Genomic DNA, 25,272 nt, shown 5'->3' with positions numbered 1-25,272 from the left:
AAAGGTAAGAAGGAAATTGGTTGTAAATGGGTTTTTGCAAAAAAGGAAGACTCTTCTGGTATACGTTATAAGGCTCGACTTGTGGCTAAAGGTTACGCACAAAAGGAAGGTATTGATTACAATGAAATTTTCTCACCTGTGGTAAAACATTCTTCCATTCGAATTTTGTTGGCTTTGGTTGCTCAATTTAATCTTGAGCTTGCACAACTTGATGTAAAAACTGCTTTTTTGCATGGAGATTTGGAAGAAGAAATATATATGGCGCAACCAGTTGGTTTCCAAGTAGTTGGACAACAACATTTAGTATGCAGATTGAAGAAATCTTTGTATGGGCTGAAGCAATCCCCTCGCCAATGGTATAAAAGGTTTGATCATTTCATGGTAGAGCATATGTATACTCATAGTCAATTTGACCATTGTGTGTATTATCGGTGTCTCGATGATGGATCGTTTATCTATTTGCTCTTATATGTTGATGATATGTTAATTGCTTCAAAGAGACAGATGGAGATTGATAAGCTCAAAGATGAGCTTTCTAAAACATTTGAAATGAAAGACTTAGGCAATGCAAAGAAAATACTTGGAATGGAGATAGAGCGAGATCGGAAAAAAGGTACAGTCTGGTTGACTCAGTCTCAATATCTACGCAAGGTATTGTCAAGATTTAGTTTGAATAATTCAACCAAACCCGTTAGTACTCCACTTGCTCCTCATTTCAAGCTTAGTGCTTCCATGTGTCCAAGTTCTGATGATGACAAAAGGTATATGGAGAACATTCCTTATACAAATGCTGTTGGTGCGTTGATGTATGCTATGGTGTGTACTCGACCTGATCTTTCACACGCAGTAAGCATGGTGAGTCGTTATATGCATAATCCTGGTAAAGAGCATTGGCAGGCTGTAAAATGGATTCTTAGGTACATTCTTGGCACTATTGATGTTGGTATTAAGTTTCAAAAACAAGAAATGTTTAAGCTTGACAATCGTGTAGCTGGTTATGTGGATTCTGATTATGCTGGTGATTTGGATAAGCGACGATCTACTACGGGTTATTTATTTACTATGGCTGGTGGACCTGTTTGTTGGCGTTCAACATTGCAGTCTACTGTTGCATTGTCTACCACTGAAGCAGAGTATATGGCAGTAACAGAAGCTTTTAAAGAAGCTATTTGGATGCATGGTTTGATCAATGACTTGGGTATTTTGCAGGAACATATAGATGTATTTTGTGATAGCCAGAGCGCTATTTGCTTGTCAAAAAATCAAGTCCATCATGCTCGTACAAAACACATTGATGTCCGTTTTCACTTTATTCGAGAAATTATTAGCAAAGGGGATATTCGGTTATTAAAAATTGGAACAGCTGATAACCCTGCTGATATGTTGACAAAGGTTATCACTCGTGAAAAGTTCTGGCATTGTTTAGATTTCATCAACGTCGGAAGGGAGTAGTGTGTTGACATGGTAGCAACCAAATTAGCTATAACTTGGAGATCTTATGACAAGGTGGAGATTGTTGAACACTGTCATAAGCCCTATTCTCTAGGACCAAGACCTATTCTCAAGGTCTTTTTTTTGGCTTGTTAGTTTATCTTTAGGTTTAACAGAAGGCTATATAATGCCATTCTTTCTGCTGTTGAAATCATCAAGTTTTGAGTGTCATATTGTATGTCTTGAATAACTTTGGTGTTGTGAGTACATTTGTTCCGCTTTCGGCGCACAACATTGGGTTGGTTCGAGTTGTCGAGTTCAATGTATACTTCTACCTTCGCCTACCACCTAAAGACAATTGATTCAAACCTAAAGATGTCTATTTAACTCGCAATAACTCATATCAAAAGAGACGAGGAATAGAGGAGGGAGCATGAAGAGATTTCTCCCTGTTAGTTAAAAGTTAGGGACAATACATTCTCTGTTTTCAACTCCGACCCCCCGACCCTGCCCTTGCTCCAATCATATCTTTGTATATAAATATCAAATGGGACCAATTAAAAAGTGAAAGAAAGGTGCATTCTGAAGGCTTATGTTTGTAATAATAGGGTGAACAAGAAGTGTTATTTGGCTTTGATGGCAAGACAAATCATAAAATGCATCATTTCTCTTCCTCCTTTGCTTCTTCCTCAAAGCACCCAACCACAACACTTCAATGCCCTTTGAGTTTCAAAAAGAGAGAGAGGGTTTTGATTTATGCTTCCTAAACAAGAATATTGGAATCAAAGCTATGCCTAAGGTGGCCTCACACTTCAACTAAAACTTAATCATTTTCTTGCATCTCCCCATATTGCTCCTTTACCCTTCATACATATACAAACAACATAACACAACTTCTCTTACATTTGCACTCCCAATCCCATATTACAACCACATGGGCTTCTCCTCGCCTCTTAACATACTCGTCGGGATCCCTTCCAACGACGTCGACCAGAGCAAGGAGCTTCTTTCTTGGGCCATCACAGTTCTTGCTCATCAACATGACTGCATTGTTGCTACTCATGTTCTTGGTTACTATCATTTTCTTCACCCCCACCTTCACTTCAACAACCAACTAACCTTTTGACATGTTTTCTTTCAATTGAATCACAGTCATTGATGATACGAAGAAGCGTGGATCGACCTCCATGACAATGAAAATTCAATCCCAACTTCGTCGAGCCAAAGCCTACGTCATATCGATTCTCGGAGAGTTCGCTAGCATTAGCCAATCCAAACAGGTGAATTGACTATACTATAACGATGCTCTTGTTACGATATTGTCTACTTTAAATATAAACCTACCCATTATTTCTAGGTAAATTTGGAAGCCCTACCTTAAATATAAACCTACCCATTATTTCTAGGTAAATTTGGAAGCGCGGGTTGGTTTTAACTCGAGCATTGGACGAGGTTTGATTGAAGAAATGAACTCAATTTCAGCTGACTTTCTTGTTCTTCGTGGTGCGAGAAACAGATCAAACAGGTAGGGAAGAAGCTCAAATTCTACAAGATATTTTGTTTATAATGGAAATTTAATAATTTGAACTCTCAGCATTACAAGGTACTGTTTTGAGAATGCTCCTGAGAAATGTACTCTGGTGTTCTTGGGAAAGCAAGAACTCGAGCATTCTCTTCAATCCAAAGGTAAAATGAAATGGGATTTTTTTTTTAATCAAAATTTAAGTTTGATAATCATGTTCTTAGCTGGTTGAGCTTAATCATTTGCAAACGCAGGGGAAGTTTTCAGAGCTCAAAAAACAGAGAGAAACAGAGCCGACGATGAGGTGGAAGCCTCCGGCGATTCCATTTCCAACTCGACGACGGAGGACGACTCCTCCACGTCCGGAGACTGCAGCACAATTGGGTCTCCACCACCACTAAGTTCCCCTTTGAAATCCCAATCCGGCGACCGGCGGCAGCGACTGTCACCGTGTAAACTGATATCATCGTTCATTGGATCGCCATTTCGGAAGAGAAATTGTAGCTTTGCTGAGAAGCGATCGGCTCAGCCTTTGTTGAGATGTTTCAGCTATGAAATGATTTTGAATGCTACTAATAACTTCCACCCAGGTTTGTGTTCAGAAGCTCTGTTTTTTGTTTATGAGATTTTTGTTTTGATTGATTTGGTTTTGTTTGGGGTTTGATATCTCAGAGAACATGGTGGGGCGAGGTGGGTATTCGGAAGTTTACAAAGGAGAGCTATCTGATGGGAAGATGATTGCGGTGAAGAGACTGACAAAGAACAACAAAGATGGTAACAAAGAGAGAGAGTTTCTTATGGAACTTGGAATAATTGGGCATGTCTTTCATCCAAACACTGCTTCCTTGGTTGGCTGTTGCATTGAAAATGGCCTTTATCTCATCTTCAACTTCTCCCAAAATGGAAACCTTTCTTCTGCATTACATGGTAATTAACGTTTACTTACTAATCGATATGCACTCAAATCTTCGTAGTTGTCTTGTTATATTAAACAAATTGTCAAATTTTGATGCATGTTAGATTGATTTGATCAAAAAGCGAATAGGTTTTCATTTAGAAAAAATGATAGACTCTACCGTTAGCAGACATATTGTCTTTTTCGAGCTTCTCCTTAAAGTTTTTAAAACGAGTTTGCTAGGAAAAGGTTTCCACATCCCTGTAAAGGGTGTTTCATTCTCCTCACCAACTGATGTGAGATCTTGGGATCTCGTAATCCACCCCCTTCGGGGTCTAGCGTTTCTTGTTGGTACTCATTCCCTTCTCTAATCAATGTGAGACCTCCCAATCACCCCCCTTCGAGGCCAGCGTCCTTGTTGGCACACCACCTCGTATCCACCTCCTTCGGGGCTCAACCTGCTCGTTGGCACCTCGCCTGGTGTCTAGCTCTTATACCATTTGTAATAGCCCAAGCCCACCACTAGCAGATATTGTCCTCTTTGGACTTTCCCTTCTAGGCTTCCCCTCAATATTTTTAAAACGAGTTTACTAGAGAGAGGTTTCCACACTCTTATAAAGGGTGTTTCGTTCTCCTCCCCAACCAATATGGGATCTCACAATCCACTTCTCTTTGGAGGCTAACGTCCTCGCTAGCACTCATTCCCTTCTCCAATCGATATGAGACCCCCAATCCACCCTCCTTCGGGGCCCAACATCCTTGTTGGCACACCGCCTCTTGTCCACCCCTCTTCAGGGCTCAACCTCCTCGCTGGCACCTCACCCGGTGTCTTGCTCTAATACTATTTGTAAACAACCCAAGCCCACCATTAGCACATATTGTCCTCTTTAAACTTTTTCTTCCGGGCTTCTTGCTTCTATTCAAAGTTTTGAAAACGCATTTGCTAAGAAGAGGTTTCCACACCCTTAGTAAGCGTGTGTCGTTCTCCTTCCGAACCGATGTGGGATCTCACACAAAAAAAAAAAAAAAAAGCTTTAGAAACAAACGCCCAAGACATTAAATCTTCTCATATCACTAAATGTTGGAATATAACATCAAAAAGAATTTATATATAAAATTGACAGGGAAAACAAGCAAAACATTGGAATGGTCAGTGAGATACAAGATTGCTGTGGGAGTTGCAAGGGGTTTGCATTATCTCCATGAATGTTGCAAACATCGCATAATCCACAGAGACATCAAAGCTTCTAATGTCCTTCTTGGCCCTGATTATGAACCTCAGGTAGACATGCATGAATTTTGATGCACAAACTCATTTGTTCTTAGTAAACTCATTATTGATATGTGTTGTTTTGTTGGTGTGTGAGGCAGATAACAGACTTTGGGCTAGCAAAATGGCTTCCAAACAAGTGGACACACCATGCAGTGGTACCAATAGAGGGCACATTTGGGTACTTAGCGCCAGAATATTTCATGCATGGCTTTGTGGATGAGAAAACTGACGTTTTTGCCTTTGGAGTTCTTCTTTTGGAGATTGTCACTGGCAGAAGGCCTGTGGACTCATCCAAGCAGAGCCTTCTCTTGTGGGTAATAACAATCCCCATCTTCATCTCTTCACTATTTATAAAACAGAACGAAGGAGATTGTGGTTTAATTTGGACTACTCGAACAGGCAAAGCCATTGATGGAGTCGGGCGAGATCGGGCAGCTGGCTGACCCAAGGCTCAAATGCTACGACGCAAAAGAGTTGCAGCGAGTCGTGTTGGCTGCTTCTTGCTGCGTTCGACAGTCGTCGGTCGAGCGCCCGTCGATGAACGAGGTATGCTCCAACAATGTTGGATGTTTTCCGATTGAAGTGTCGAGTCGTTGATCTTTTAACTAATGACATATATCTTAATCCGTTGAATAATTTTGACGTAGGTATTGGAGGTGCTAACAAAAGGCCATGATTCAGAGATAGCAAAGAGCTTGAGCATGCCAAAGTTGAGCTCTGATGATGATGATAATGAACTGGATGATTATTCCATGATTTTTGGATATGAAATTCCAATAGACACTCTTCTTGAGGATTATTTATGAGAGTATTTAAATTTAATTTTTTTTTTTTTGAAATCTTGTATTATTTTGTTCTTCCAAATTATGTTTTTATTTATACACCTTCTTGTTTGTTTAAACATGAGTCATGTCTTGATATTCAAATATATTCTTAATTTTACGAGCTTGATGATCCATATATCGATTAAGAAGTTTAATCAATATATCTATGATAAGAAGTTTAATTGATATACCAATTATATAGTTTTTATGTTTGAGTCACCGAAAAAGATATGTAGTGATAGTAACTTTAAATTATTTTAAATCTTTCTTAGTTCTATTCTTCGAATCGCCTTCATTCAGATGTGATCTCGGTTCATTTACGTACTCCTCATGTACTCAGGTGTCACAAATCAATTTTTTCGATCAAGATCAATTCTTACCCATTTATGCAAGTATTGCTATGCCTATATATACATAGTTAAATTTGTAGTGATAATGTTCTTCTTTTTTGGGACTAACAAAAAAAACCTTTGTAGAGGAATCTCCCTCTTTCCACCTAATTTTGTTGGACTATGCACTAGAGCTTTCATTACTTTTTGGGCACAAAAAATCTTGCTCATCAAAAATCTCGACAATCATCTCTATAATCCTCAACGGTCAAAATTTGGACGAAAATTTTAAATTTGAAGTTGACATTTGACAGCCACAACATTCTTTTGCATTCCCTACAATATGACAACGTTACTTATTTAACTTAAGGGATTCTCCTCATGTTGAGAGGTTGCATGGTTTCCTACCGTGTGCTATGTGTCACAATGCACTCTTGTAATAGCGGGATAGCGATTGTGCGACACTTGTTCTAACCAAGTGAACAAGTCAGCCGTGAGAAACTTGGATGTCGCGGACAATGTCGGCGTATGTTCGGGTCTCGAGTCACGTTGCGAGAAAATGTTTAGAAAACGTGCACGAAGAAATACGTTTGAAAGCAGTTTGAAGAATTGAAGAAACAACGTTATATGACTATAAGAAAATTAAGAAATACCACGACTTAAATAACATATAAATCAAGGCATGAAGAAGTGACAACTAGTCATATACCTCTATAGTACATTTTGGGACATTTTATCCATGGCGGGTGTAGACATGGTTTTGGTGAACGGTCACACCCTCGTATTGACCCAACATGAAATGGTAAAAACCTATCTAGGATGAGAACATGTAAAAGGGGTTTTGGAATGGGCATGCAACCATGGACAACATGTCTTGGATAAATAAGACCGGGACATCTGTCATGCAGCCATGGCAACACGGCTTGGACAAACATGACTGTGATACTATGCATGTCATCATAGGTCAGCGCCTTACCAAAAATCACGAGATTCGATTATTTTATAAAATAACTGCCATTACATGAAGTGCTTCTTCGTTCTTACTTACAAGCTTTATAGAATCGTTTCAAGTCACTTATCTAGAGTTGCTATCGTCATCTTCATCTATACACTAATATGCGGAGTTAAACATTAAAAATTTCATCATAAACATAAACTTCGTCTTAAAACACTGTCATGGACTTACGGTTCAAAAACATCTTTTAAATGAAAAAACGAAAAACTATATAAAATAAATAACGTTAAAATTAAAAAGTCTCTATTCTAACTTAAGCCTTAAGTCTAAGAAAACAAGTACAATTACCATATGCATGCGTCATGGTCTCGAACTATGATGTCGTCGTCAGCTGCACAGGAATATCTTGCCTTTTACGTGAAAAAGAAGTAGCACATGACTCGAGTATTGTGAGACATACTCACGGGGAATGCAAACTCATGCAACTCATAATTTAGGGATATATCATTAGAAACCATCGTAGGAGTGACCTCTAGAGAGAAAGCACAAAGAAAACAATATCTAGTAGCGGTGGACTTTGGCTGTTACACGTAAGTGATGATATAGATTAAAAATATCAATCCTTGAATAATTCTACTTTAAATTTATGTCAAGTTACTAATCAATCTCTTTCAATTTTAGTTACATCTATTTAGTCCTACATTGAAGAACATCTCTAAACGTGAAATTCTATGAAAATCCTCTTTTATTAAGACTTAATTTAAGGTATGTATCTATTTAGTTTCTAAACTTTAAAAAAGTATCTATAAATCTCTTTTTCGTTTCAACGATCATAACAGTCGTTGGTCGATTAGGTCAATCTATTTTGTTTTGTTTCCATAATGTTAATACAAACTTAGGATAATGGAATTGAGAGATATTAATTATATGGTTGAAAGTGCAATATAAATATAAATATAAATATATAAATATAAATAATATAGTTGGTAGATAAAATGAGATAGGAGAGTTGCTGTCATGGGGTGTGAAGTGGACCAATAGGAGTAAGGAAGTTCACGTGAAGAGGATGTGGTGAGGCCCTCCACTTCACGTGCTTATGCTACCCGACATTTTTACATTTTCTCAATCTTGTGTCTTTTTCCTGGGACCCACTCCCACTTGGTCCCACCCACGTGGATTATGCAAATAAAAATATCTCTCTTTTTTTTTTTTTTTTTTTTTTTTTTTTTTAATTATTATTTCCCATTCCATTTTTTGAAGAAAAAAAATTACTCACGAGATTTACTAGTGAGTGGAGGTTAAAAATATTTTTATTATCATTTCTCTTTTTTATTTATTTTTTATTTGTTAATTATTAATATTAACTACTCTTAAATACATTATTTATAATATACTCGTTAATGAAAATTAAATAGAATTAAAAAAATATATTATTTATTTATGTAAAATTTGGATATATCGCATGATTATTAATATTTACTCAAATTTATTTTAACAATAGTTAATTATTTAAAATTAAACAATATAATAAAATGGTTGAAAATAATTTTTTAGGGTTTATATCGTATATTATTTGAACCGGTATCATAAACAAAACCTTCAACCAAACAACTCTCAAGTAAAGTAATGCTATTAGAACTACAAATATTTTTCAATTTTCAAAATTTTTTAACTGCAGTACAATGCTACCTTATAGTGTCACGACACTCTTGCATTTTTTTTTTTTAACATAAAACGTTGGGTTTGTGCTTGTTGGAGAGGAAGATTGTTGGAGATAAAGTGGATAGTTCACAAAGATAATCATTTTAGGACGAGTTTAAATGGAGAATGGGAGAGGGAATAGAGATAGATTTTTTCTACCGTTAGCTAAATGTGGTAGGTTAACTGAGATTATATCACCGCCCTTACCCCGTCTCTAATCCTACCAAATCTCTACCCGTCCGCCTCGATTTGCTCACTTTTTGTATATATGAGTGTATATATATATATATATATATATATATATCTTTGTACGCAATTTGAGTTTTTTTGAAAGATTGTTTTTTAAGTTTATGAAATATGATTGAATTATTTGAATCTTTAATTATTTTCATTCATAAATTATATTAAAAATGTGAATTATCGGTAAAAAAAAATCTTAGAAAATAATATTTTAAAAAAAAATTAAATATAAAAATGGAGAAAATTTCTGAGAGATAAGATGATCCCAAATCTCGGTCTCTACCGCTGTAAAAATAAATAAGAAATTTTTCCATTCTCACGCTTGTCCAATATAATGTTTCACATTTTTTTTTTATTAAATTGGACAAGGAAAACGTTAGAGTGGTTAAGAAGGATGTATTTGAATTTTATGCTTGAGAGAGAGATCTGATTTATAATCGAACTTAAATGCACGATTAAAATATTTCTAAGATCGAGAGAACTAAGACTATATTAAAAAAATTTATACTTCATCAAGGATTTGCAAGTTATCGAGAATACATAAGAATATTAGTATCTTAACTAGCCGAAGAGATTTCTTCGTGTTATAGTGTTATATAGAGATAACATATTTTAAATCAATTCATCTCTAAATACAATCGAGGACTAATATCTTAAGCACTTAAGTGAGTAGAACATCGATACAACATATCATTTAAACCAAAATTTTTTGAGAAAGATCATTTAAACCGATAGTGACAAGATTATTTTTTCAATGTTCCATAAAAAAATTTGAGCTTTAAAAATATTAAAGTTATGAAAACTATTTTTCATTAATAAGATCGGTCTTTTTGTTATATATTCACTATAAATGTTTTCAAATTCAAATTAGGTTTTAAAGATCTAAAAATAACATGGTTTTGTTTTTGGAACCGGCTAAACTTTTAGCCCTATCACCGTTCAGTCTTATTTGAACTCTTTTCGACTCATTGGTTCTCAACATTCGCTCCTTAGAACTCATCTATCTCCTTAAAATTATCTCGGGATCATCTATCTAGTTAACTTTTTATTAGTCCCTATAATCGCATTTAACCTATAGATCATTCGCACTCAAGGTCTGATGTCATCATGGCTACAACTCATAGTTCACATATAACATGAACACGGCTAATCTAGACAAATTCTTATTAGAAATTAGTTGGTGGCTCCTCAATATGCTTCATAATGTTATCATCATAAAAGAGGAAGTGACCCTCGTGTATGTCAACTATCATAAACGGTATAAATACCAACCTCATTTAGCGAGACAAGCTTATTATTAAAAGATAACTAACGACCCACTTAGTCTCCACATTGTACAATCATCATAAGGGTGTGACTCTCATCAATCATTTCCAGCTACTAACAATACTATGTAAACTCTCATCAATCATGACAAGCTACCGATTAAGGGTTAGTTGATGAATCCTAAATCATCTCCACATAGCAACATGATCAATAATCTCATATCATACCGTAAATCACAGATCATAGGCATAACATAGTAAATTTGCATACCATAACTTCAAAATTGAGCATACAATCGTACTTCAATCAGATTTCGGTCATTTCAAACTCAATTCACCTTTAGAAGTTAGTACTAACTCATATCCAATCCAACCATTAAAGCAAAAAATAATTTCATCTCCTTCAAAGTCAGTCCCTTCATCATCTAAGTTAGTTCAAATAACGAGCAAAAATAAGTCAAATTGGCCAATAGAACCAATTCAATCAAATTAGTCATTCCCCATGTGTAGAAGTGAGATTAAAATTCGAAATTTGGATTTAACACCTGATGACCCCGACATTCCCTTACAACATGATCACATTACTTATAGATGTTTCTAAGAGTGAAAACTATCCTCATAGATCAATATGAGTTCTTCACGCATGGTTTCTCCTCGCTCGTATATATTCTAGAAAAAAATTTAGGAGGTTACCGAACATAGAATTGCTCCAATCAAAGCACATTTAACCTTGAAGCTTTTATGATTGAGTCACCGAAAAAGAAGATGCACCTTGTTGGTATAGGTAGTAACGTTTATTTCTTTAAGTCTTTCTTAGTCATCCTACCCTCATGATCACCCTTATACAGGTGTGGTCTCACTTCATTCATACACATCTTCTTTACTCAAGTGTCACAAATCAATACAAGAATCACTCCGAATTAATATAGGTGAATTTAACCGACTAAGATAGACTAAAATCTAATCCTTAATTGATTTCTCGGAAGGAAATCATGGGAATTTGGTCCACGCTACCCTCGCCAAACACTTTGGTCACACAGGTCACTGAAACTTTTAATTTCACATTCATCATTTATTTATTTATTTATTTATTTATTATTATTATTATTATTATTCTAATGTCTCGTTCTTCTCTCTAATCGATGTTGAATCTCACATTATAAAAGAAGGAAGATTGTTGAGTAGTATCAGTCGCTCTAACTTATATCTTTTTTATCTTTAAATTTTTTATTTTTGAGCTCTAATATATTTCTTCGTAACATGTTAAAAAACAAAAAACGAAAAACAGAATTATCAAATACATAGGATTTTTTGTTTCTTAATTATTATTATATATATATATATATATATACTCTTAAACACAACCTTCAAACTCAAATATTGACTTCTCTTAAATTGAGACTAAACAATTTGCTCCAAACACAAAATTATTAATTCCAGAGTTCATAACTCAACTCGAAATCCGATACCAAATTTATTGATATCCATTTACATCAAAATTAGGAAATTGTTGTCAGTAATACCTTGACCTAAATCGAAAAGCAACTCAACAATAATGATCATTTCTGATGTTGTACTTCTTCCACTATTTGTTCTTCGGCTAATCCATGATTCCATAACGTGAAAAATGATACCAATCTCAACTATGTTGAACAATATGATGTCTTTTCAATTGTCCTTTTACTAGAATCTTGTGTGAGGATTTGGACAATGTGCTAAATAACTACTTCAAGTCTATCAAACAATTTGTGTCCCATTTTCAATATGTTTTTTTCTTCCTTAGGTTTATATTCTATCCTTGTTTTCAACTTTCCAAATCAAATCAAATCATTTTAAAAATAAATTTCAAAAACACTACTTTTTCGATCTTTTACAATTTTGTTTTTACGTTGTTAAAAAGATATTTTCATCAGTTTAGTCATACTTAAATTAACAATAATAATTAAAAAGTTATAGACTAAAATAATATTTTAAAAATTCATTGATTAAAATTTTCAAAAGTTTAAAAACCATTAAAAATTTTGTTTTTGTTTTTTTTTTTTTTTAAGTTCTACCTTTAAATGAGAACGATGATTAAGATGACAAATGAAAATTGCGGAAAAAAAAAAAAAAAAAAAAAAAAAAAAAAAAAAAAAAAAAGACTGGACTTCTGACAAATGAAAATTCTACCTTAACTTTTGACCAATTTAGAAAGAAACCTTGACTGTCACCCAAAGGTAATGAAAAGATGATGATTAGTGAAATTTCCCTCCACGGTTTGGTACAAACCATGAGGACTACATTGGTCGCAGCCATGATATGTGCAGAGAAGCCTTTAAAAAATATTGTTACTCGTCAAGAAGCCTTTTACACAAGAACAACTCGAAGAAGTACGACGTGAATGAGCAAGACATGTGTCGGATTTACATAGAGCATAAGTGGTAGGACTTATCAAAATGGTGTAGTTTAAAGAATTTTATAGCTTTTGACACTTTAATTGAATAGAGAATACAAACTTTACAAGGACGAGAGAATACAAGCATAAGTGGTAGGATTAGAATTACGATGGATTGGGTATTAATTCTAAACTAACATTTTTGGATAATTATATGTGGAATTTCATATTTGATTTTGGTCATTAGTTTAGAGTCGACCAAAATAATGCAATCCAAAAATAGAAATGATTTATCCTTTAAACAATTATTTTTGTTGGAGTTTGAATTGAAAATTATTTGAAATTACATGGGAATTATATTCCAAATCAGATCCTGAAGGCTAAAAAACCAACACACAGGATCTCTCAAATTCCCCTCACAGGCCCCACTCCGAACACTCAAACTATAAGGCTTGGCACGACGCCGTATTGGCCGTCCCTCGACATGTACCCCACGCCGGCTCCGGCGTACATTCTTTCCATTTCCGACTTCATTTCACTCCGTTTAACGAACCGCCCTTTAACCCTTGGCCGGATTTCCGCATAAGCTTTCCTTGAAGCGTACCGAATCGTCTTCTCAAATTTCCGATTTTTCTTCTTCTCTCTGTACCTCAACACCCTCGCCTCCCGATCCATTCCCCGTAATTGGACCACCTTCTCCGTCGTAGGAAGTGCTGTTTGTCCCGCTGGATACGACGCGTCGGAGGCCGTGTTCCGATCTGGCACAGCAACCACGTCTAAGGAAGACGACGAGACCTGAAACGGAACAGAGCAAAACAGAGTGGAACAGAGTAAAACAGAGCAGCAGCGACGAAAACAGAGCAAATTAATTGGGCAAGTTTTTTTTTTTTTTTTTTTTTTTTTTTTTTTTTTTTTTTTTTAATAAAAAAGAAATGGGTTTGAGAGAAAATTACGCTATGGCTAAGATTATGAGATGGGTAGCTAATGGTGTCGAGTTTAGATCGAGTACTACAGAGCTCGAAACCGCAGAAGTTTCCGGTGGAGTAATCGGCGGGTTGCGTAGTGGACTCTGTTCCGGGATTGGATTGATCAGGCACAACTCCGTCGCCGGCAGTTGGGTAATCGAAATCGATCAAAGAATCCATATCGGAGAAGAAGATGTCCTCTGATTTCAAATCAGGGTGTCCGACGTCGTGTTGGTGTTGAGTCGGGAGGAGGAATTTGAAGACAGAGGCAACGGAGGCGGAGGGGGGTGAGTCGTAGAAGGGTTGGATAGCAGAGCGATCGTGGCGGCGAGCAAGGGGGTTAACAGAGTGGATGTCGGCATCGCAAGAGGGACAGAGAGCGGCGGCGTCGGCATTGCAGGTGATGGTAGCAGGAGCTTGCTCGCAGACCTCGCAGAGCCAGACACGTGGGTGGCGCGTGCCGGTGGTGTGGGAGTGGATTTGGTCGTCGCAGCGAAGGCAGAGGAAAGCGGCGTCGTGGCGGCAGAAGAGGGCAGCGGGTGCAGACTTGCAGGAGTAGCAGAGGGGTTTGGCGGTGGCGACGGCAGGCCAGCCGCCGGCGAAGGAGTGCATAATGAGAAATTGGTATGAAGGGGAAATGGAAATGCGTGGGAATTTAAGAGTGTTTGTTAAAGAGTAAATGTGTGTTTATTTAAGCTTTTGGGAGTAAGATAGAAAATCTGTGCACCGACCAGTAGTACGACGGTACGTGGTGGATGCCACACCACAACTAAAGATTTTCAGTCTTCTTTCCTTTCCTTTTCTTTATTTTTCTTTTTTCTTTTACATTTTATTGCAATTTAATTCCTGTAGCTTCACATTTGCAATTATCTCATTTTTCTTTTTCTTTTTTTCATTCAATAATCCGACCCATTCCAACTATTTAACTCAGATTATAAGAATTGGATTGGGTTAAATTTTTTTCGTTTTGAATTCGGAATTGGGTCCACGTCAGCTTTGCTTTGGGCTTCCCCAAAAGGTTTGAATTGGGTGTACACCCTTTGTTCGATTCTATTGACATGACTAAGTTTAAGACATGACTTTGATACCATGTTAAGAATCACGACTCTCTACAATGTTATGATATTGTTCACGCTTTGCTTCCAGCTTCCCCAAAATGCCTCACAGCAATGGAGAGAGTATTCTTTCATTATAAACCCTTATTCCCTAAATTAGAGACTTTCATCATTATTCAACCCTAATTTTAAGATTATTATAAAGTGTAAGAATATTTGAGGGTTTTCTTATTATTATAACTTTTACTTTCTAATTTGAAATTTAGATTAATTCTCCAATAATTTGTTATAAAAAGTTGAGTAGTATTAAAGTTTTTTTTTTCTTGTTATAAAATGTGAAGAATTAATTTTTAATTATCGAACCCAACATCAACTAAAACGTGTTTTTTAAAATTTGAAGATTTTATTATTATTATTATTATTATTTTTTTTTTTTTGTAGGTTCAACCACCAACAAAAAATTTAATGTTCTTCAATGGATTAAAAGTAGTTTTTAAATATAAAATTAATCTCAAATATAGATTATGTATACAAACTATACAATTTCCAATCTTGTTATATATTTTAGAGAAAAATACTCTTTTTCTCTTTTTCATTTGGTTGTGTTTTAAAATTTTAATATTAAATCCTTGAGTTATAGGAATTACTTCAATTTATTTATTAATTTATGTCAAAATTATATATTTTACCCCTTTTCTTTTTCTTTTTTTTTTTTTTTTTTTACTAAAGTAGCTAGCTGTAAAAAAAAAAAAAAAAAAAAAAAAAAAAAAAAAAAGGTTAATTTTATTAATCTTCTCACACACACTCTCTCTCCTCTGTTTTCCTCGTGGAGTATTGGGAAAATGAAAATCAAAGGGTGAAAATGAGAGAAAGAGACCCAAAATTGAGTGGGAGGATAGAGATAAGGACGAGAAACGGGGGGTATGAGTGCAACTTACTCTTTCCCTAAAGAGGTTGGTTTTATTGAAACGGTTAAATCTACTTTCGTTAAAAGAAAAATAGGAGCTCTTGGTTTGGCGAATGCGGACTCGACTCAGGATGAGACGAAAGAACTCATAAGTGTAATTGCTAGACACACGATATCAAAATAGCGGTCGTGGTCTTTTCCTTGAAGTTTTGGAGGAACTACTTATATTAAAAGAAAACTCAAATCTTCACCGCTAAAGTGAGTAAACAGGTAGGATTATGAGATATTATATCATATGGGCAATATGATATGGTTGCAAATGCTCTTAGTAGAAACTCAACTCACACATTAGCCCAATCACCCACCAAGCTAATATATTTTTAGACGTAGAACGGAATAAATAGTAATTGTAGCGGGAAAATCATCTCTAATGGAAAAAGAGACTTCATTCATGCAGCAGACGTCTTGAAATCGACTTACGTTTTATTTAGATAGTAAAAATAGAAAACAATTTGAATGGAATATATGAAAGGCTAAAAATCAAAACAAAACAATTAAAAAAAAAGTATATGGACCCAAATAGAATTTAAATATTATTTACGTTGTATCCCTAACCTAAAATTCATTGAAAAATAATGAGTTTTGGCCCATATTGTTTTTAAGTACTTACCAAAAGTCTTTGGATGAGTGATTTTGGGCCATAACTTTGATATTATTTATTTGTTATTGAAAATTTTAAATTATATATTTTCAATAATTTTAATAAATTTAGTAATTTATACGTGCATCAAAATTATTATTATTATTATTTAACTCACTTCAATAAACGTTAACTTTGAGCGATTAAATTTAAGATTTTGTGTCGAGACTAAATTTAAAATTTATTGAACGAACAGAGAATAAAATATAAAATATAATGGAATTGAAAAAAAAAGGACAAAAATGATATTGGAATAAGAATATCTTAATTTTGATCACATATATTAAAAAGTTTTTAGGAAATTATCTAATATAGAATTGGTTCAAACAAAACACATTTAATTTTAGAATTCTTATGATTGAGCCAACGAAAGGGACATACACCTTGTTGGTGTAGGTTGTAATTTTCGATTTTAAGTTTTTCTTATTCATCTTATTCTCAAAATTGCTCTCATTCGGACGTGGTTTCAGTTTATTCATGTATTCTTCTTTTATTTACACCCGTGCAAAAACTACAAAGCAGCTCAAAATCTCCAAAATATGCAAGTATCATTTGAAGACCAAAACGAACCTTTATGCCCTTGAGGATGAAGTTTAAACGTACAATATAGGTAAGGGTATAAAAACTTCAATCCCTAATCTTGAACCAATGAACTTGTTTTTAATGAAGTTATAATAATGTATTTATACATTATTGACTTGGGGTTTTCACCTCTATCCATTTATCGAAAGGAATAGGATTGAACTTGTTTGGGTGGTTCCTAAGTTGGTCGACCTTGTGGAAACCAAGGTTGGTCCCAACCATGAAAATGTTAAGATTTACCTCGACCCGTAGGAAGTTAGGGTTTGCCTTAACTTAGTTTTAAATAACTAATCTCTACACTTGTTTGGAATCTGTCATTACTTCTGAACGTTTTCTCTCTATTATTAGGCGGAATTGTGAGTGAACTTATGTCATACTCATTTTTTACAACGAGTATAAACATATCGAACTTAGCTCATCTATGACTCGAGATATATCTCCAAATCATGAACTATGTTTGGAATAACAAATCAAATTTTTTTAAGGTTCAATTAAACCGTAAGCAAGCGTGTATCACTCATAGTTAGAAATAAAACTAATATTAGTATTTATAAGGACTGAGATTAGAAATAACGATTTTGATTAATATTTTCTCATTTTAAATTTTACATATTAAACTTGAATATGAAAAACAAAATTCATACCCAAATCTTTTGAATTTGGTTGTGAAGTAATTGGTATCAAAGTTTGTGCAACTTCCAAAATACTTAGCTCATCATTTACAAATCATGCCGATTTTCCTTTATAATCGTTGGATGAAAGTCTCATATCGCTAATTTAGTCATGGGTATGAAGCCTTTTGGGAAAGCTCAAAGCAAATCTATGAGAAGTTATGCTCAAAGTGGACAATATCAAAGTCGTGTTCATCTAACATGGTACCAAAACATCATTCTTAACAATAATAATCACAAAAATCAAAATAAAAAATTCAAATTTACTCCCAAATTTCACCTTTTCCTATATTCAACCACTCTTTTTTATTTTTTTTTATTTTTATAAAAGAAAAATAACCTAATTATCTTGAATAAATATTAAAAACTCACAAAAATTTCAAGTCTAGCATGTTTTTTTCTTTCTAAAGAATAGTTCTTCACAAAATAATAATAATAATAATAATAATAAATAAATAAATAAAAGTCTACTAGAAAATAAAAATTACAATATTTATCTAAATTTACGGTATGTATGACAATACTTTTATGAATAAGTTTGATTAAATTAAAATTTAAGATAAAGAATTGATTCTTAGGATAAAAATTAAAAAAATTTCTAATAAATTTAAAAATTAGTGTTTAAAATATTTAGACTGTCTATCTGACACTCAGTAAAAAAAGAGTATATGAATGAACTGATACCATATTTAAACGAGCGCAATCTTAATAATAGGATAATTAAGAAAACTTAACATTATTGAAAGTGAGTACCTATACCAAAAAAGGTATACTTTTTTCGGTGGCTCGATCATAAAAAAATCATAATTATTTTTTAAAAAAATTAAAATCAATTTTAAACTTTTAAAACCATTTTGGGCTTATTGGGCCTAAATTTACTGAGCCCAATACTTTTTGTTTTACTAATTTTACTCGGGGCTCGCCAACTCGAAGATTACTAATTTGTTAAAGTATTTATATTCATGATATTATTCCTTCCCCTTGTTGAGAGGCATTTGTTAAAATATCGAAACAAATAGATTAGAAATACGTCAAAGTCAAATATCATACATATGGTATATCGTAATGGGAGACTAATTATTCTTCATAATAAAAGATATTAGCTATAATCATTGGTCAAATATGATATATATGGTAAACCGCAATGGAAAATTAAATATCTTCGATAGGCATGTTCAACCAAATGGTTTTAAAATAGAGTCTCATGTTTATCTAATGCGATATCAAATTTTATAAGATGGGTATTCAGTTCAAAATCAGAATCCAACTCAAGAACGATGAACGTAAAAAACACACCAGCTTTAGTTTATTGTGGTAACTACATTTCAAAAACGCGTAATTTAGTCCTTAGAAATTTTTTAATATAATTTGGTCATGTTTTTATGAATGGTAGTTGGAATTTAGGAAAATATTGGTTAGGTTGGATGGGAAAAAGTGGTTGACATAATTGGGTGGAGGACTTTTGAAGGGCAAGACCAGAATATATATATATATATAAATATTTTTGTGGGATTGGTTAATAATTGACCAAGAAAAGAAGGTTCTATCCCATCAACCACACGTCTTTTTCGTCAAACTCAAGTTGTGGACTCCATTTCTCTCAATTAAATTTCTAAAATCATACTCAAAATTTCTATTTAATTCTTATTTACGGTTATCGTATCACTTGGTAAAACAAACTCGAGCTCGTTGTAAATGAGAATCAGTTTAATGTTTGACACCCAAATAAAAAAGAGTATATGAATGAATGGAGGCCACATCCGAATTAGAGTTGTTCTTAAGATCGGATGGCTGAAAAAAATTTAAAGAAAATGAAAGTTATTATCTATACCACATATCTTTTTTGTGGCTCAATCAAAGAAAATTCATGATTAAGCGTGTTTTGCATCGAACAATTCTATTGGGTGACCTCTTGAAAATTTTACTAAGATGCACGTGGATGAAGACAAAACATACTGGAAAGACAATATCGCAGAGATGCAGAAGAATGTCAGGACTATCAGAGCCGAATCTAGATTTCAAATCCTAAGCATGGGGATACAATTATTGCCTCGAATTCATATTCCCACGTTTCACTACCAAGGATTGCAAGCACATTTTAGATATGGGTACTTAGATTAGCTTAGTTCAATCACTACCGGTAGAATCATATAGGTGTGATGAGAAGGGTTTCTCGTCGTTCATAGGGATGGATTGGTGTGGGTACTTATGATTCGGGTCAGGTCGTTACAACTCTCTCCCCCGACTTTACCTCAATGAAGATCATCATCATGATTTATGGTATGATTATGAGCACTAGAACTCGTATTAAATCTCATCCCCCATTTTACAAGTTGGGAGACATTGGTATTAAACTTTCAAACCTTTTGTTTAGTCTCCGCTGAAATAGACGTGTGTTTTGGTGCATTGACCAAAATTTAACATAAAACTCGATTTGAATTTACAAGACATATAAGTCAATGGTTTCACTCTTGTTTTTGTATATTAAATATAAACAACTCAGGGAACCCAAGTTGTGCTGTAAAGTTGACCCATGCCCGACCAAATCTGTGTATATAAAAATCAATAACGGACCATCTTTTTAGCATACTCCAACCTCTCCTCCTCCTCCTCCTCTCAAACCTTCAAGCATTCATCAATGGCGGCTTCCCTTCTCCTACTCTTACTTTTGTTTACCTTTCAATGCCAAATTCGACTTCTCTTCTCCCAAACTATACCAAATCAAGGTATTTCTTCTCTAAAACTTTACCCGTTATAGAGGCAGACAAAAATGTTGGTTAGATCTTTAAATATTTAATTTTATGTTCTTTCTAAACTTTACTCGTGTGTTCGTGACTGAGTTGTGTTGGGTTATGATATTTTTGAGATCCGACCCATTGTTTGAGTTATAAAAATTTTCAACCGAAACAATGAATCCAACTCAACCTAATGATAAAATTTTTTGGGTTTCCTTATTCAAGTTGTTTGTAGTTATTTATTCAAATTTTTATTAAAAGTAAGAAGGTTAGTTTGTAAAACGTTCATTTATGTTATTTATTTTTAAATATTTAATTAAAATTTGTCGCTCAATTTCAATATATATTTTGAAAATTAACCTTCTAAATAGTTAAATTTTATTTTTTTAAGGGTCGTGAATAATATTGGATGAAAGTCCCGACTTATTAGATAATGTTCATGTGTTTGTAATCAAATAATACTCTCTTCATTGGTATGAGGCTTTTTAGGAAGCCTAAAGCAAAACATGAGAGCTTATGCTCAAAGTGGACAATATCATACCATTGTGGAGAGTCGTGTTCGTTTAACATGATAGCAGATTCATGCTCTGAACTTAGTCATGTCAATAGAATCTTATGCTCAAAGTGGACAATATCATACCATTGTGGAGAGTCGTGTTCGTTTAACATGGTATCAGAGTTATGCCCTGAACTTAGTCATGTCAATAGAATCTTATGCTCAAAGTGGACAATATCATACCATTGTGGAGAGTCATGTTCGTTTAACATGATAGCAGAGTCATGCCCTGAACTTAGTCATGTCAATAGAATCTTATGCTCAAAGTAGACAATATCATACCATTGTGGAGAGTCGTGTTCGTTTAACATGATAGCAGAGTCATGCCCTGAACTTAGTCATGTCAATAGAATCTTATGCTCAAAGTGGACAATATCATACCATTGTGGAGAGTCATGTTCGTTTAACATAGTATCAAAGTCATGCCCTGAACTTAGTCATGTCAATAGGATCTTCAAATGTAGAATCGTTTAACATGGTGTCAGAGTCATACCCTAAACTTAACCATGTCGAACAAATGACTCCAAAATTGGGTTAGATGGATTGATTTTGTTTTTTTTTTTTTTTTTTTTTTTTTAAAGATGATAGTTACATGAAGTTTGTACAAAACGCCAATACATTACCAACAAGAGAAGAATACGACTACATAATAATAGGGGGAGGAACCGCCGGTTGCCCCTTAGCTGCAACATTATCCTCAAACTTCTCCGTCCTTGTTCTTGAAAGAGGAAGTGACCCCAATGCCTTCCCCTCCGTCCTATCCCAACAAGGCCTTGCCAACACTCTCAACGACAACGACGACGGCCTTAACCCGTTTCAGAGATTCGTCTCCGAAGATGGTGTCGAGAACATTAGAGGCCGAGTCCTCGGCGGTGGTAGCATGATCAACGTCGGGTTCTACTCGAGAGCTCAGCCGGAATTCTTCCAAAGCTCTGGTGTCCAATGGGACATGACGGCGGTGGAGAAGGCGTACCAATGGATCGAAGAGACGGTCGTGTCTCGACCCGAGTTGAGCCCTTGGCAGTCGGCGTTCCGAGAAGCGCTTTTGGAAGCTGGGGTTGGCCCTGATAATGGATATGATTTGAAACATGGTGTTGGGACAAGAACTGGAGGTTCTATTTTTGATTCTAGAGGAAGAAGACATGGAGCTGTGGAACTTCTCAACAAGGCTGATCCTAGGAATCTCCGAGTTGCAACCCAAGCCACGGTCAAGAGAATCATCTTCTCTCAATCTAATGGTTAGTTTAAATATATATTAATTTTATCACCAAATTTTGAATTTTATTAGAATTCCATCCTCACACAAACTCTACGTGAAATTCTACATTAGTTGGGAGGAGAATACATTCTTTATAAGGACGTGAAAACCTCTCCCTAGCAAACGGGTCTTAAAAACTTTGAGGAGAACCGTGAAAGGAAAAGCCTAAAGATAAAAATATCTGCTAGCTGTGAATTTGGACTATTACAAATGGTATCAGAGCCAGACTCGGGCGATATGCCTACGTGGAGGCAGTGTGCCAGAAAAGACGCTGGCCCCAAAGGGGTGAATTTGGTAGGGTCCCACGTCCATTAGTGGGCGTCCCACATATTTCTGCATATGTGATGCGTGAGCATACCTGACCCCAACTGGGTGGATGGGCGTCCCACATATTTCTGCATATGTGATGTGTAAGCATACCTAACCCCAACTGGGTGGATTTGGGGGGTCTCACATATGTCTGCCTATGTGATGCGTAAACATGCCTTTCTCCAAACGGGTAGATTTGGTGGGGTCCCACATATTTCTGCATATGTGATGCGTAAGCATGCCTGACCCCAAACGGGTGGATTTGGTGAGATCCCACATATTTCTGCATATGTGATTCGTAAGCATGCATGGGTTGACGTTACACGAACAAAATTAGGACGATTAAAGATACGAACAAAATTAAGACGATTAAAGATATATGTATCCTTTTAATCAATTACTTATTTGAATCCTTTAGGTTTATCTGCAAGTGGAGTGTTATATTCCGATTTCAAAGGCAAACTCCACAAAGCAACCATTTCCAAAAATGGAGAAATCATTCTCACCGCCGGCGCTATTGGGAGCCCACATCTTCTCCTCCAAAGTGGGGTTGGCCCAAAATCTCATATTTCATCCTTAAAACTACCTGTCGTCCTCCATAACCGACATGTCGGCCAATCCATGGCCGATAACCCTCGCTTCGGAGCCGCCATCGTCCTCCCATTTCTCACCCCGCCGACGTCCGTACAAGTCGTCGGAACTTTAAAACCCAACATCCACATCGAATCCCTCTCAAGTATTTTACCCTTTTCAATCTCCCCACCTTTTGGCCTTCTTCCTCCTCGTTCCACCGCCGTGAATCTCAGCCTAGCCGTCTTCGCCGGTAAATTCTCCACCGTGTCCTCCGTCGGCACCCTCCGTCTCGACGGGAGAAAAAACCCAATTGTACGATTTAATTACTTATCACATCCGGATGATGTTGAACGGTGCGTTGAAGGGGTTAGAAAAGTTGGGGATTTGGTGAATACCAAAAGTATGGAGAGGATTAAAACAGGGGATTTGGAGGGTAAAAAGGGGTTTGAGTTTTTGGGTGCTCCGTTGCCGGAAAACATGTCGGATAATAAATTGGTCGGAGATTTCTGTCGGAAAACGGTGACGACGTTTTGGCATTACCATGGAGGATGTTTGGTCGGAAAAGTGGTGGATGATAATTACAGAGTGATCGGAATTAAGAAGCTTCGTGTTGTTGATGGTTCGACTTTTTCTCTGTCGCCGGGAACCAATCCGATGGCCACCGTGATGATGTTGGGCAGGTCGGCGTCGGTTTTGTTTTAAATTTTAAATTTTTCACCAACCCTTTTCACATTCATTATATTCTAACATTCAAAATTTCACTTCTGGAAATGTTTTTGCAGGTATGTTGGCCTCAAGATGTTGCAACAGAGATTGGGTTAGGGTGGATGAATTTTTTGTAATTTGTTGAATAATAAGTCCACAAGGGTGAAATTGTAATCGATACTTTTTTCATTGAGCTATATTCAAATCGACAATTGAATTTATTGAAATCTCTATTCATATGAGATGTTTCTCGATACTAAAAATTAAGTCATGAGAGTTTATAGTTGAAGTGCACAATATCTAATGTAGTTGAAGTTCATATATGGTGACAATGAGAGGAGTACCCAAGTATTCTATAAAGATTGTGAGGTTCATCTTTTTGGGCTTATCATTTTTGGACCAAATACCCGTTTGGGAATCATAGACACTCGAACCATATTGGATAATATATGGGGTAGTGCATCATCTCAACACTTAATTAGTAAGATGAGAAGTAACACATGTCTCGTCTCAAATTTGGATCATATTTGCTTACGGCGGACTTGAATTGTTACAAATAGTATCATAGTCCGACAGAGCGAAAATGCTGGATTTCTAAAGGGGTAGATTGTAAAAACCCACCCGGTTGTAGAAGGAAACAAAATATTTCTGATAAGGATGTGAAAAACTTATCCAATCCAACCAAATAAATCACGAAGTTACCAAAACTGTGATTTATTTAATATAAGGTATGAGTTTTTATTCAATATTTTGTTTAAAATAATTATCTTTCTAAAATATTTATCACAAGATTGGAAAAGACATTGCAATAATATGGTGCCATTATTATTCTATGATTCCAAGGCATTAATTAAAGAAAGAGAAAAATATAATAAATAAATTGCAATAAATATGAGTTGGGAGAAATTTAATAGGGATCCCTTCCAATGCCGACCAATTAAGATAGCTACTAGCATACGTCACCACAAAAACCGATCAATAATTCCAAAAAAAAAAAAAAAAAAAAAAAATTAGAATACCATTTACCAAGACTTCATACTAATAATAAAAAAAAAAAAAAAATAGAATTATTTAAAAAAAACATTGTCTTATATTTCCATTTCAATTATTTAATTGACATTTCTTAATATGACTTTTTCGTCCCTTTCGAGTTTAACACAACAATATTTATTATTTAACTAAAACTATAAAATAGAGTATTCGAAGACTAAATTAATAAATATATCTACAAATGCTAATTTGTTTAAAAATTTCAATAATATTTTAAGGTTTAAATTTTTATGAGTATCTTTAAACTTTTAATAATATTTAAAAAATAGTCTTAAAATTTAAAAAAAAATTTATTAATACCCTTCAAAAAAATAGTTTTACTATCTAAAAAATACTCATTAACACACTTAATATTTTTTTATTAATATATGGACGAAAACCATCTATTAATATCTCA

The 25,272-nt window shown here is 34.9% G+C and overlaps 3 protein-coding genes across 3 annotated transcripts; 2 read left to right on the top strand and 1 right to left on the bottom strand.

Annotated features, from left to right (window-relative positions):
- Positions 1-1,731: 1,731 nt before the first annotated feature.
- On the top strand, positions 1,732-6,066 carry LOC111805822 (Protein kinase superfamily protein). Its single transcript, XM_023691058.2, has 10 exons — positions 1,732-2,501; positions 2,584-2,711; positions 2,838-2,956; positions 3,026-3,117; positions 3,208-3,543; positions 3,626-3,880; positions 4,973-5,130; positions 5,220-5,435; positions 5,521-5,667; positions 5,769-6,066. The coding sequence occupies exons 1-10, from the start codon at positions 2,366-2,368 to the stop codon at positions 5,925-5,927; spliced, it is 1,746 nt and encodes a 581-aa protein (XP_023546826.1). The 5' UTR covers positions 1,732-2,365; the 3' UTR covers positions 5,928-6,066.
- A 7,010-nt stretch (positions 6,067-13,076) lies between these two features.
- On the bottom strand, positions 13,077-14,484 carry LOC111804864 (zinc finger protein CONSTANS-LIKE 5). Its single transcript, XM_023689667.2, has 2 exons — positions 13,763-14,484; positions 13,077-13,604 (listed from the first exon to the last, which is right to left on the bottom strand). Exons 1-2 carry the CDS (start codon positions 14,384-14,386, stop codon positions 13,248-13,250), a joined length of 981 nt encoding a protein of 326 aa, XP_023545435.1. The 5' UTR covers positions 14,387-14,484; the 3' UTR covers positions 13,077-13,247.
- A 5,803-nt stretch (positions 14,485-20,287) lies between these two features.
- Positions 20,288-24,064, top strand: LOC111804863 (sinalpyl alcohol oxidase Nec3). Its single transcript, XM_087128619.1, has 4 exons — positions 20,288-20,415; positions 21,562-22,218; positions 22,966-23,800; positions 23,903-24,064. Exons 1-4 carry the CDS (start codon positions 20,328-20,330, stop codon positions 23,940-23,942), a joined length of 1,620 nt encoding a protein of 539 aa, XP_086984745.1. The 5' UTR covers positions 20,288-20,327; the 3' UTR covers positions 23,943-24,064.
- Positions 24,065-25,272: the final 1,208 nt, after the last annotated feature.

The sequence above is a fragment of the Cucurbita pepo genome, chromosome 11 (assembly GCF_057944985.1).
Source record: "Cucurbita pepo subsp. pepo isolate OVF chromosome 11, ASM5794498v1, whole genome shotgun sequence".
Lineage (NCBI taxonomy): Eukaryota > Viridiplantae > Streptophyta > Magnoliopsida > Cucurbitales > Cucurbitaceae > Cucurbita > Cucurbita pepo.
The sequence above is the reverse complement of the archived record's forward strand: the minus strand, read 5'-3'. Positions and strand labels throughout refer to the sequence as shown.